At 40.3% G+C, this 14463-nt stretch overlaps 2 protein-coding genes across 2 annotated transcripts; one reads left to right on the plus strand and one right to left on the minus strand.

Annotated features, from left to right (window-relative positions):
* The first annotated feature begins 16 nt into the window (after positions 1-16).
* LOC110066622 (uncharacterized) lies at positions 17-9360 on the plus strand. Its single transcript, XM_089271294.1, has 4 exons — positions 17-2513; positions 3764-5486; positions 6215-6432; positions 7275-9360. Exons 1-4 carry the CDS (start codon positions 2301-2303, stop codon positions 8889-8891), a joined length of 3771 nt encoding a protein of 1256 aa, XP_089127420.1. The 5' UTR covers positions 17-2300; the 3' UTR covers positions 8892-9360.
* A 746-nt stretch (positions 9361-10106) lies between these two features.
* Positions 10107-12488, minus strand: LOC149104341 (uncharacterized). Its single transcript, XM_089271297.1, has 3 exons — positions 11189-12488; positions 11024-11090; positions 10107-10934 (listed from the first exon to the last, which is right to left on the minus strand). The coding sequence occupies exons 1-3, from the start codon at positions 11197-11199 to the stop codon at positions 10578-10580; spliced, it is 435 nt and encodes a 144-aa protein (XP_089127423.1). The 5' UTR covers positions 11200-12488; the 3' UTR covers positions 10107-10577.
* Positions 12489-14463: the final 1975 nt, after the last annotated feature.

Below are 14463 nucleotides of genomic sequence, written 5' to 3' on the forward strand. Positions count from 1 at the left end.
TATGGGTTCTAGTTTGCGGTAATCGACCTGTCACGCATCTCACCGCAAGAGTAAAAGAAGAAGACCAGACAAGAAATAGTCATGCATTGCGAATGGTTAATTATTATGACAGCGATAATAACATTTAAGATTGAGCGCCGGAGAGAATGGTCGTATGTGAACTATTATCCGTATTCACGAGTGTTCGGATACTACGCAAACCGGACGCAATTTCGCGTGAATTGTCTTACAGACCGAATCCTATAACTACCGTAGCAAGAACAGTTTATCCATGGTATTGTTGAAGTTTGCACCGACCTTACCAAATCGATCACATTTGGCGCCAAGGTCGATGGACCTCGATGGTTCGGCTCGGAAAGGAAAAGGTATACGGTCGGTTTCCACTAGTTCTGGCATTCTTGCTAACCCAATTCGACGGTAAAAATCTACAAGGCGATGAAGGATCGTTTCAGTGGATTTCAAAACTATCAAACTTTGATAAATTTCCTTCCAATCGATGAAATGGCGAGAACTGGTGAGATTTCCGCCTACTTGCTCGAGACGCCGCCACCTTCACCAGAAAATATAAAGCGTGTTCAAGCCCTGCAATGTCGAAGCAAGTCTGGTTAAACAATCGTTGGAAGGCTTGAAAGAGTTCGAAAAATGCTAAATGGTCCTAGGATCAATCCTCGGCTAAAAATGAAGTGAGTGTAAGTCCTCATTGCATCACAGCGAGTAAGTCTATTGTTGTCATTGTCACTAAAACACAAGTGTCACAGTGAGTGTAGTTTCAAACACTACGCAACCGCTAAATTAAGCATTTTTTTCGCCCTGCCTATTCAAGGTTACACATCTATTGAATTTTGACCACTAGATACACTTTAAAATATTTTAAATGTTCATTTTATTACTAATTGATTACTAATTTATTATTAAAATATTACTAAACTTGAGAATTTAATTTTGATTTGGCACCAAATATTGTTAAGCCTCATCCCTGAAGCAAGAGAGCAGCTTAGCCTCTCTAGGCTGTGGTTCTGTAAGAATTTATTCTCCGGGTGTTTCATATGGAACTAACCGTCAAGCTTATTTAAATATACTTTCATGCATAATTTTGAGGATTTAAATTTTAATTGTGTTGACACCTAAATGATATTGTTTTGGCTTAATCCCTGAAGCAGCAGAGCAGCTTAGCCTCTTTAGGCTGTGGTTCTGTGAGAATTCATTCTCCGGGTGTTTCATTGGGAAGAAAAAGTCAGGCTTACTGAAATTAAACATTAATACATAATTTTTGATCAATGATTTAAATCTTAATTGTTTCGATACCAAAACAATATTGTTTAGCTTAATCCCTGAAGCAGCAGAGCAGCTTAGCCTCTTTAGGCTGTGGTTCTGTGAGAATTTATTCTCCGGGTGTTTCATTGGGAACTAACAGTCAAGCTCATTTTAATATATTTTAATGCTTTTGAGGATTTAAATCTTAAATTATTTTATTGACACCCAAATGGTATTGTTTGGCTCAATCCCTGAAGAAGCAGAGCAGCTTAGCCTCTTCAGGCTGTGGTTCTGTGAGAATTCATTCTCCGGGTTTTTCTTTGGGAACTAACAGTCAAGCTTATTTAAATATACTTTCATGCATAATTTTGAGGTTTTAAATCTTAATTGTATTGACACCCAAATGGCATTGTTTGGCTTAATCCCTGAAGCAGCAGAGCAGCTTAGCCTCCTTAGGCTGTGGTTCTGTGAGAATTTATTCTCCGGGTGTTTCATTGGGAACTAACAGTCAAGCTTATTAAATTATACTTTCATGCATAATTTTGAGGATTTAAATCTTAATAGTTTGCCTGGAATAATGAAATACAGTTGTCATTATTAAGTAACGCTTCGGCTAAGACGGAAAGAGATATCGGCAATGGAATGCGAAGAATGCTATCAAGCAACCGCAGCATAATTGGCTTATTCAATTAAAATACGATGATTTGATTGGTTAGAATGTTTTTTTCCTCGTATTTTTTACGGAAAAAGCCGATTTCAAGTCCGAAACCTCCAAATATGGAAACCTCTTGTTCCGACCTATTGTTTTGTCGTTTTTCGGGAGATTCGTATGTGAGCGGGAGAAGATACGAGGATAGAGATATCGCGTCTCTTATTTCATAGCACAGCCGCCATCTTGTTAATACTCGTGTCTCCTGTGGATTCATCTTTTCAAATCGATTTGCTCGCTCATAATTGTAGATAAATTGTAAATACGTTTGTATATAGTATCAAAGAGTGCGAATAGTTTATTTTTATCGGCCTTCGGCACTTCCCTGTTGTTCGCAATGCCGTTTCGAGCGCGTTGTTGTTGTCCTCGTCACGATGAATGGAAACACGGGAATGTCAAAGAAGAGCAATTACGCCAGTGCAGCCGCAAGGAAGCAAGCGTCTTCAACCTAATTGCCACTGAGGACCCGAAGAATAAGGGCAGAAAAAGAAAAATTTGTGTTTCTTGCCGTTCTAGGCTGGAAGTTGAAGTCAAGTGCCAAAAACTAGAGGTAAGCCGGCTCACATGTTTATACTGCAAGCCATTTGTTAAGTAAGATTATCTTCGAAATAGCTTCGCATTTTTCGGTGTCCTGTATAGAGTAAGAGAGCCTTATATTTAAGTTTCGTCAAGCAAGGCAATCTATAAGTATTTTGTTATTGTCAGTCTTCGGTTTATTCTATTCAAAGGTTAGCTGCTAGCATTGGCATGAATTGGTATACTTGTCACACAGGTGTGAATTTTTGGTAAGTAAGCTCAAGCTTAAATATATTTCACGAGCGGCCGACAGAACCCCCAAAATCATTTCAATGGATCCTAAAGGGGATAGACTGAAAAAAAACGTAGATCTGTAAAGCTTGTCCAGTGTATCAGAATTTATATTTCAGGGCCGCATGCTCTACTGAAGTACATTGTAAGGCAAGTGTCCTCAGTGATAGGTACTTCAACAGGATAAAAAGATGTATAAGCTATATGAAACTTGTTTATTTGCACACATACAGATTTATACATAACAGGTCGACTGAACGCAAATCATGTTTTTCACTAGCAGCATAGCATAAGCATGAAAAAGAAGAATAGGCGTAACAGCACTTATTTCAATTTGAAAAGAGTCCAACATGGATTGTAAGCACAAACAAAAATGCAAACATACTTGTAAGGATTAAATGTGGCCTTTTTTTTTCTGCTTCTGCCTATGTTCACCCATTTTCACTTGTCGCAAGATCTTATGCTTCTGGTTATGCCAATGTCGCTAGTGAAAACCAGGCTTAAAGCTTACCTTGCCATCACAGTGAAGCTGCGAATATAAAATGGGAAGAAAAAAAATGAAAGAAGGCGTCTCCGTGTTGATGTTATACAAATTTCGTGCTTTGCAAAACTTCCATTTCTCTATATACATTGTTTCACATATAGTAATCATAAGTGCTCTTTTGTAATGTAAAATGCACATGCTTCAGCATTGTTTATGCTGTTTGTTACTCAACCAAATCGTGTTGCATTATTGTTCTCTTATTTTGCCAAGATACGATATTGGGTCAATTTTTGCATAAAAAGTATTGTTCATGGTAAATGGCCCATTATAACATGTTTGAACAGGGCATAATATGATGTAGACATTCCTTGATCAGCAGTGCCACTATTTTCTGGTTAGGAACACTATGATTTCTTTTACCATAAGTAATCATGTTACCTACATGTTCAACCACTTGTACTTGTATTATGTGCCTTTCTTTGATCTCGTGGTATTCTTTCTTCACTTAGGAAATTTGTATGAGGGTGCAGACCTCACCTGAAGGTGTGTTTGATTCAATGTCGTGTGACACCCCTAATGCTTCCTGTGTGGGAGGTGAGCTTGGTGATGGTGAGGACCTGTTAGAACCCGAACCAGAACTAATGACTCACATCTTGACCTTGTCTGTGTCAACCTCATGTGACAAAGGCACTCAAAAACCTCCAGTACGAAAGGCCCCTTACAAAGACTTGTCAGACCGGTCAAAAAGACTAGTCAGGGCTGACATGATTGACTTGTTGAGAGATGAAGCCATGAAAACAGTTCATTTTGTACCAGAAGATCTGGCCAAATTTATGGATGAGTTACTTCAAAACAAGAATTTTTGTTTGGCATTTGGGCTTGTCCAAGACATTTCAAAAAATCCTACAATGCAGTGTCTCATAAAGGAATACCAAGCTTGTATGGACAAAGAAAAGAAGCAAGAAGTGAGAAGGAGATCCTTGAAACAAACAAGCAAGGTTTGCATTGGCAATTCGCTAAATGATTCACGTGTGACTCTCACAGGTGAGAAAACACCAGAACACTTCAAGGACAGGGTAACTGCTGCCAATTCCATTGGCAGGCTGACCTGCTATGCAGATGAGAGGCAAAGAATATTGTCAATTGTTGCATTGGATTATCCATACGGTGTGTTGCAGGATTTGTTTAACTGTTCGTCAAAGACGATAGCAGCTGCTAAGGTCCACTGCATTTTGTTTGGTCGTGGTGGAACCCCTCCAGCAAAATTCAAGTTTAGGAGACAGTGTGTCAGTCCTGACATACTGATGGAACTATCTGAATTTTTCAATAGAGAAAGTGTTTCAAGGCCTTCTTCCTGCAGAAGTGTTATGATCGACGGCCAGGAAACACCAGTCAGGTACTGGAAGGACAGCATTAAGGAACTTGTCAACCAGTACTTGCTTGAGTATCCCAGTGGTGTAAAACGCACCTACATTTACACCCACCTTCCATCCAACTTTCGTTACAACACAATGCTGGCAGGGTTGTGTAACCTGTGTGATGAGTTTGGTTACTCCAATTTTGAGAAGTTTATGTCTTTCCTTACCTGTGTAGAAAGAGCAACGACTGTTTCTGTCAATGATTTTAAGGGCAAAGTTTTACAGTACCAGCGCTTTATGAAGACCCAATTTGCCCATCAAGTGCAGAGGCATTCCCCATGCTTAGAACTCTGCATGAACAATGCATTTGCCTCCTGTTCGCAGCCACATGACAGGTTTTGCCCAGATGCATGTGTGCTCTACGATGTTTGCAAGCAACTACGCACACTGCTGTCTGGTATCCCAAGTGCCAGTGAACGCGAAAGCTTGACAAAGGAACTTGATGAACTCATGAAGGTTCACACCCAATATGTGGCACATCTACTACGCACACGACACCAAGGCGATTATTATAAGTACATTCTGGATAACTTGCAACCAGGCGAGGCTGTGGTAATCGTGGATTACAAAATGAAATTGGAGTTGGGTGTCAGAGCAAGAGAAATCCAGAGAGACTGGTATGGGAAGCGTGGAATTTCCCTTCATGGCTTCCTTGCCATTGCCCAAGTGAGTGAAACAGAGAGAAGAACAGAGGTAATTGACCTCTGGAGCGAGGACACCAAACAGGACGCTTGGTTCAGCCAGAGTGCTATGGATGTTGGCTTCCGCTGGATGGAAAAGGAGTTCCCTGGCTTTCGAGTGTATTTATTTTCTGGTAAGCAGTCAACTCAGTTACAATAATACTCCTAGAGACCGAAAACCACTGTAGCATGAAAAGGCTTAGTTTGTATTTCATTTGAACATTGCATGGAAAAAGCCTCAATATAAATTGTAAAACATATTGCTGATTATTATTCCTTATTATAGTAATTTTGAGCAATAGTTTCAAGGATTCACACAATTTGGAATGGAATATCTCTAGGGATTATCAGACAAAATCTCCTTTCTTGTATCCATATGTTTTTGTATCGTTGTTCTATTTGCGCAAACTTGTGACGTGTCAAATCATCTTGCAGTTTAGTTGTCATTTCATTCTGTCATGATTGCTACTGACATTGTGGGGTGAAATGCTATCATGTTTTTTTTTTTCTTTTAGACTTATTGAAAAGGGTTAACCAAAATTCAGTGGCTAAAAGTTCCTTAGAAATTATTTGTCCTATGGTAAATTTACATGGAATTTTTTTAAAAGGGCATTAGATTAATGAAGTACTGTATGCCTGTTTCCATTATTTTAAGGTATCAACAGCCATGATTTCCCAATGTTTATTGTACAGAATATCATCTTTCAGTGTACTTTTCAACATTTTTTGCAGTCAAGTACTCTTATTCACAGACAGTGTCCACTCGTGTGTCTCAAAATTCGGGAAATTGCAAAGCAAACATTTTAAAAGTATAAAGGGCGAGTACCTTATATAACATGGTAAAAATCTTTTGTTGTTTCAGACAATGGTCCACACTACCACAATACTGGATTTATCCTCTATTTGGCAGAAGTCAGCAAAGCATTCCAGTTGACCCTTGTTGAATACAACAACTTTGAGGCCGGTGAGGGGAAATCAAAGCTGGATACCCACTTTGCCCACATCAGTCATAAGATTGTTAGATGGGTTAGAGTGGGTAACAACTTGGAAACAGGAAGTCAGTTGGGAGAACTGATTGGGGTATGTATATTTGTTTGATTTAAACTCTTCATAGTACAGCTCTTTATAAGCAGCTATCATACTGGCTAATGTTTGAAATAAGCCCATCCTCCCCTTCTCTCTATCTCAAGTAAGCACCCAAATAAGCAGCCTTGTATATTGCACTGTACAAGGAGTACATGCATTATGTTGTTGTTTATGTGGAATTGTTTTCTTTAGAAAGCAGAACATGATTAAATATCTGACCATGACTTGGCAGAAGTAAGTGTTCACTCCTGCCCTCCTCATTGATATTCTGTCGGGTATAAAATAACATTGCATTGGTAAGTTAGAGTGCTTAGTGCTGTATAGAAAACCATCAAGAATGGCCCATTTGAAGCCGAAAAGACTGGTAAAGGTGATGTCCCCAGAATGTCTGACTGTTTTTATACAGCATTATGCCCTCTAACTTTCAAGATTTTAAAAGCATGGTTTTGTTGAAGTACTACAGGGCACACAAGGTTTTTGTACTTCCTTTGTACCTTATGGTTAGTGCACTCGCTTGACTCCAGATTGAGTGGTTCAAGGCCTAAGCCCTGGGAAGGGACATTGCGTAGTGTTGTTGTGCAAGACACTTGCCTCTCTCCACTCAAGTGTACAAAATACTTACTGGTGAATTTAGTATTAGGGGTAACCCTGCGATGGACTAGCATCCTATCCAGGCAGGGAGTAGAAATACTCATAGTTGCTTCATGCCACCAAAACCGGAGATAAGCACTTGTCTGATAGGCCACCCGGCTGGCTTGTATGCAGACTTTTAACAATATTACCGTTTTAAAGTAACTGTGTGCTAATATGGCAATTCCTGTGTGATCAATTTTCAGTCAATGAAGAATGTCAGCTGTAGAAAACTTCTCATTGACAGAAGCAAGGCACCAGAGAAGCTAGGAACGCTCAAAGATATCTCGCTCTTTGGGAGCTATGAATTTCCAACTTCTGACCCAAACACTGGAGGAGTTGTAGCCCGCTCACTGGCAGGCATTGGAAAGGAATCTAAAAAAACCGAACAACAGCTAAAAAGTCTAGCCAACTGCAGAAGTCCTATCGCAGGTGCAACAGGTGCTGTGACGTCTGAAGAAATTCCTAATCTTCAGGGAACACCTGGTACATGTATGAGTGGGAATGGCAGTCAGGAGGTATACAGTGTCCGATTCATCCAACATGAGATGGAGCATCAACAGAGCTCAGATTCCTCTGAGATGGTTGGCATTGACCAGCTTAAGGAGAACCTCCTAAAACCAGGCTTTGCACTAAAAAGTGGTGGTGCAAAACGAACAGTGTTTTCACTTCAGCAGAAGGAGGTTATGATAGAATTTTATAACCGGCAGGCGAACTATGGGATAAGGGCAGACCCTGTGGAGTGTATTGCAGCCATGAGGGAGAGAGGCCTGGAGCCGCTCAAGGAAGCGCAGATTAAGAGCTGGTGGAGCACATACCACCAAAAGAGGAAACGCGAAATGGAGAGTATGGCTGCAGACATCCAAAACCTTCAAAGAGCACCACCAGCTGGAAATGCCAATCTATCAGCTCCTCCTTCAGCATCCAGACAGACATACCCCTCTGGTTCTGCAAACTCTGCAACTGTTCCTTCTTCATATCCAGCATCAGCATCTACCCCAGTACCAACAGCAGCAGTACCCACTGCACCTGTACTTGCACCTGCATCTGTACCTGCACCATCATCCATGCCTGCACCTTCATCTGTATCTACAACTACAACCGTACCTACACCTGCCCCCACAACATCATCACCTGTAGGACCCAACTCTTCATCAGCACCTGTCCCAACACCTTTAATGACACCTGTGACTGGAACTAATGTTGGATGTGGAATCAATGAGTGGTTGTTTCCGGGAAATGTCAGTCAGTCAACCATTGACGGCAGAAATGGTAGCAATGCATGCACTTTCATTGCTCTTTTCTTTGGCTACATTTACTGCCACTCCAGTTTACCTACACCCCCTGTTGGACAACCCCTCACACGACAATGGGAGGGAGCAGTAATAGAAGCAATCAGGACTGGAAATGATATCCACGACGAGTTGTTTGGAGGTGAGGGGATTAATGTTGCTGTGGATGATGCCATTGATGCAGCTGGTGATCATTGCCACGTTTGTGGAATTTTGCATGAGTACAATGTGTTTGGTGTGAATCCACTGGATCAGTTTGCTGCGGTTATAGACTTGATTCTTCAGCAGAAACAGTCATGCCATTTGTTAACAGCTAATGAAAAGACAATGTTGATCGTTGTGGACGGTAGTGGGAGTATAATTTTTATTGACTCTCATATTCATGGTCGTAATGGAGCATTGGTTGCTCGAATTGACGCTTATGAGGGCAATCAGGCAAAATCGTTTTCAGCTTGGGTTGATCAAACGCTAAGCAGAAATTATGGCGTGGGTCTCTCTATTTGCTCTCTGACCACAGTTAGCTACTTATGAGCAAAAGAAAATCTGGATACTATTGTAGCCAGACCCCATAAAAATGTTTGTTTTCACAATAATTCATGCAAACAAGTATGGATACCTGTTGTATCCCCGACATAAAATTGAACTGAAACATACCCATACAGGGGTTAAATTTTGTTACAGTTATATTTCGCGTTTTCACCACGGGAAAATGTAAATCTGTATGTAAAAGTACTTTACAGAGTATAGCATATTTTTTTTGTAGGAAATCTTTGTAAACTGTTGTAAAATACTATTGTACCACTGAGGCTAGTGACTAATGGTAGAAATTGTACACCTGTCACAGGTGTAAGAGCTGCAAAAATTGCTACCAAGAGAATTGAATCATCTCTGTGTTGCTTCCTAGGGTAGTTTCCCATTGAGTCAAAAAGGTCTTAGGTTTTTGTCATTGTTGTAACAGTTAAATGGCCATGGAAATGAAAAAATATATGGCATTGTAAAAGCTCTCTTGTCATTGTTACGTTATGTTTCGTTACTCCAACCCCCTACAATTCAGCTTTACAAAGAACTGTTTTTTTAAATTTTTTTTTTATAATAGAAAACGGTTGCTCTGTGCTGACATAGCTAACACTCGAGTGTCTTTGGGGGAATTCGAGAGTACTTATGTATCCAAACCACTCGGGTTTTCATTGTTTTTTTTTGGGGGGGGGGGGGGGGGATTCAAACTAGGGGTACGTTTCTTTAAGAAAATGCAAGATTGGATTCTTAAATCCGAAAGAATCCGAAAACGGATTTTGCGTTTCTTCACCAAACAGATCAATCCAAGATCTCTCGGATCATGATGCGTCAAAGGAACCGAAGAATCCACTCTGGGCAAGGATTCTTCGGTTCCTTTGATACATCCTGATCCGGGTGATCTTGGATTCATCTGTTTAGTAGAGAAACGCATAATCCGTTTTCGGATTAAAAATTAAATCTTGGATTTTCTTAAAGAAACGCACCCTAGGAATTTAGTAGTCCAATGGGGAGTGAAATTAGCCTCAGTTGGCATGTTGCGTTCCAAACTGAAATGTGCTATTCAACCATGGAGACCCATCGTTTTATACGAATATTCAAGATTATTCTCAAAATTATACAGATAGGTGGTCCCCAGTTTGTCTTCCAACAGTTGGATATAAAAATCCAAGATAAACTTTGTGGACTTGAATGAAAAAATGAGAAAACGGGAAAAAGGAAGAAATTATATAAAGAAACAACGACACGCAAATTTATTTTTAAACAGACGCAATAGATTACACAAAATAATTTCAAAAATAAAGCTTTTGGACTTAGGGTATGGCAGCGAGAAAAATCACGACAAATAGCAGATCACGTGTCAAGAAACTAGTATAGATTTTGGAAATGGCTGATTGAAAATTGCAGCGGGATTGGGTTTGGCTAATTTTATGCCAGGGGTTTTCACTCCCGCCAACACCCTGGTAGTGCGTAGTCTCCCACGCAGCCGTTTTTCGTGATGTCACGCAAGCGTTGCGTGACATTTAAAAAAATAGGTGCGTAGGAGACCAACACCCTGGGATCCCAATTTTTCCAAAAAAATTCCTTTCCTGGTGGAAAGTCGATAAAGCGCGATTATTTCATTATTCACAGATTTGCGCGAAAGAAAGTTAGGCTGACCTCACTCACGTGCATCTATGTTTACATGAAGCGAAAACTAAAAAACTACAACTCTATATCGCGGATTTGGCAAGCCAAAACAAATCTTATCTGATTGTAACTAAATTCCTCCCTTAGGTTGTCCCGAACAGTGCGAAGTTTCTTGTCATTGCTTGACACTATCTCTCTCTTGATCCGTTCGAAAGACTCTTCACCGACGTCCAGATACTTGGCGATTGTCTGGTGGTCCACATCTTGTCCTGCCGCAAGACAATCAATACCATACACCTCTGCGGTGGCTTGGGCAATCTTCAATTCTTCTGCCAGTTGATGAAAATTTTTTCCGATCTTCAATCCCTGGGCAACGCGATGCTTTTTAAGTGACGGCATGTTCTGTCCATACATCTGGCGCAGTTCATTCTTCTGTGTGAAAAATTGGGTTTTGAAAGTTAGTAGTGAAAAAGGTCAGTGCTAGTGTATTGTCGTCTTGACAATAATCGAATGCTACTTACACTAGTATCAGACTTGACGCATTTGGATCCTGAGCCTTCATTTGCACATGGTTCACCCAATCTCTTTCTGAAAATAGAATATAACGAACAATTGAATCTCACATATTTCAATACATCCAAGTAAAAGGTATCAAAATCTTCGTAAAGCTAGTTTCAGCAACTTACCTCTTATCCATTTTTGCGCGTTCAAAAAGGTAATTTATCCTGAAGAAGCTCTAAAAGACCTGATTCACAACTATGAGCTCACCACAACCTTTGAAAAAGAACAGTGACAACAGTAACCTGTCGGAAACTCCACAGAGAATACCTCTAATCACAAGGTGTGAATTTTTCGCAAATGGAAATCAGAACCTCGCGCGAGATATTTCAGTCACGTACGCATCGATCTCCATCCATTTCTTTCGTTTTCGGCACATCAACAAGCGTGGTAAAAATGAATGAAGTTCTGCTCTTTTTTTGGCCGCTGGTGTTTGAGTATCTTGAGCCAGAAGATCTAGTGAGTGTGTCCTCTGTTTGTCTTGCATGGTGGCGTTTTGTATTTCAAGGACGCAAGTCAACTGCCCAAGCATTGCAACATTGTGAACAACCCCATTTAGCCGACACAGGAAAGCTGTATCAGAAAGTACCGCTTCGTTTCTTCTCAAAGGTGACATGGTTAAACTTAAACAGGACTGCCATCTCTTCAAAAGATTTTCTTAAACTTGTTGGCGTAGCAAAGCATCTTGAGACGCTGAACATCGAAAGCTGTATGGAAATATCTGAACAAGCGATATTCAAGGCCAAAGGGTCCCTTCTTTGCTTGAGAAACATAAACATTTCCTTGAACGAGCAGTTCAGCGTTCTTGTTGTTGCTTGTTTGTGTTCTTACTACTCTGTACAAGACATTCGTGCAAGGGGAATAAAACTAGAAGAGAAAGAAGCACTATTTCTAACAAAGACATTCCCGCGACTTGGAAATGGACGAATTACTTTAGACATTGGTTCAGCCGCGGGAGGAGAATATTTTTTTGATGCGTTGAACATTTTGTCAGATTTTGATCTTTTTGAAGATTTCTAGCGAACAGTTACAGTCTAATGCTGACATCAAGAAAAACATTTGCGCAAATCGCGCAGGGATCAATGAAGTTACATTTTACATTTGTTATTGTTTTGTTTCGCTGAAGAAAACGCGCTACTTGGTGTCAGATTTTTGCGCGAATATTTCAGCCAATGATGTTACATGTAAATGACGTTTCTGTCATTCTGGATAGGAAACATGACAGAGATTATGAGTGCACAATAGAGATTTATCAACTTTGTAACTTTCCTCACATATAATTTCGCTGAAACTTCACGGGTTTACTTGTTACCTTAATATGTGTATAACGTGTTAAATTTAGCTTTGCAATCACACTGCAAGAATTGTTTTTCGGAGAATGCTTGTTTGAATTTCGCGCTAATGTGTCCTTAACCAATAAAAATTTTGTTACTAATCCAGTTAGAACTTGATCGGCCTAAACCATCCAACGGTTCCCGGTGCCGGGGCCTATTGTTTTCTCTTTCCGTCTTAGCCGAAGCGTTACTTAAATGTGATTTATCTGAGCTGAGCAGAAGAAAAATCCAGGAAACTGAGAGATTAGTGTACCATTAGTCCCTTTAATATCTTTTATGCTGTTTGACGATGTACTTTTCCAACATAGAGTCCCACAGTTAGTATCCATAAGTGAAAGTGTCCAACACGGGACACCATAATTTATTAGTTCGCAACACTCCCAAGTTTCTGTACCTTGCCCTTCTCACCAATTATTATTTCAGAGAGTGAAGAGAGGCTTGCTTTGTAGTTTTCTTTTTCTTTGTAGCTTCCAGGGCAGCACGACCTCACAGTTGAGGAGACGACCCTTTTCTCGTTCGAGTGCAAGCGACTTAAAGGGGATACGAGGCTTGACAGTTTCTCTTTTTTCTTATATCATCACACGCAAGTCGCGCTTTTTGCTCACCTCGCACTTGACCATGTTGACTGTCTCTTTGCCAGGATAATTTAAAAGTTCTACATTTCTCGACCCTGGTAATTAGAACGTGATGGTGTCAACTCATTGTGCGGCAATTTTCTAAAAATTTGCGGCACAATTTAAGTACTTAAAAGTACTTACCGGGAGCATTGGGATTGTGCGTAAAGCCGATTCCCTCCGCTATTTCTGTCAGCCGTTCCAAATACTGCAGATCACGCTCTTTCAGAAGGCGAGGATGAACTTTCGGAGCGGTTTTATTTGGTAACGAAAACTCAGTTCTGCTTGGTGTATCATTTTCAGGTTGCTTTGTGTCGAAATGTTTCTCTAATGACTTCCTTATTTTAGATTCCTTTTAACAAAGGGGACATGTCACGTAGATCTAAGAACAAGTAGAGCCAAACTTATGATTTCGTCATTTCTCCAAACGAAAATCTCTTGCTGTCGAAACTAAGAAACTCCGTACAAATCTTCGCACCATAGATCTTAACTGGTAAAAGGGGACTGAGCCGTAGGAGCAGTATTTACCGCTTTAGAAAGGTTTGTAATGTCCATTAAGTGATCAGTCTATCCACAGTTCCGGCCAGATTTAAAGGCTATTGTTTAGATTTGTGAATAGAATAGTACGCCGTTATACTTGGTAAAAATACCTGTTGAAATTCTTGTTCTTACTTTATTTCGAGCGGTTCGTGTACCATATTTTGCGAGTTGTTTTGAATAGAAAGAAGCGTTGGCAAAAAAAACTCACTCCTGACCAATCAAACATTAATTGAACAGCGAATTTAATTCCTGCGATGCCCAAGGACACCGTGTTGTTTTGTTTACAGCGAAGAAGCGTCCTCTATTAACAAATACATTTACCGGCATCTGAAGCGGCACGTTTTTCAATTTATCCACTGAATAATCTCTGTGTTTTGTCTTTGCAGATAAATAAGAAAAATGGAAATGTCTGTTTGTGCCCTTGTTTCTGAGCCTGTATTCATTCGATCAACTTGACGGGTTCGTGTTTCTGTTGTCAGATCGCGGTCTGATTAAATTGATTTCTTAACACGTCTCTTGTGAAGAGGCGTCAAGGAATTTCATTCCCACTGTTAAGTAGTCTCCTCCGCAGCCGTTTTTTGGGATGTCACGCAACGCTCCCCCCAAAGAAACGGCTGCTCACATCCGAACAACATTCCTTTCACGAAATTAGCCAATCACCGCTTCCGTTCCATTTTCAAGAACGTTTTCGCGCCAAATTCGCCCTTTGAAACTTGTCCAATCAGGGAATGTTTTTTATCTTTGTATCCCGTCGTGGGAGATGTTACAAATAAACATACAGATTTCCGGCTTTTGTTTAGGGACGCCGAAGAATACCGGCGACGCTTGAACGAGCTTTCTATGTAGCTGAAGACTCTTCAAAGTTCAAGTTAATTATTAGAAGCTTTCAACTCAAAAAATTACTGTCGAGAAGGA

This window comes from Orbicella faveolata, unplaced genomic scaffold (genome assembly GCF_042242905.1).
Source record: "Orbicella faveolata isolate gen_17 unplaced genomic scaffold, um_ofav_v1 contig_34, whole genome shotgun sequence".
Lineage (NCBI taxonomy): Eukaryota > Metazoa > Cnidaria > Anthozoa > Scleractinia > Merulinidae > Orbicella > Orbicella faveolata.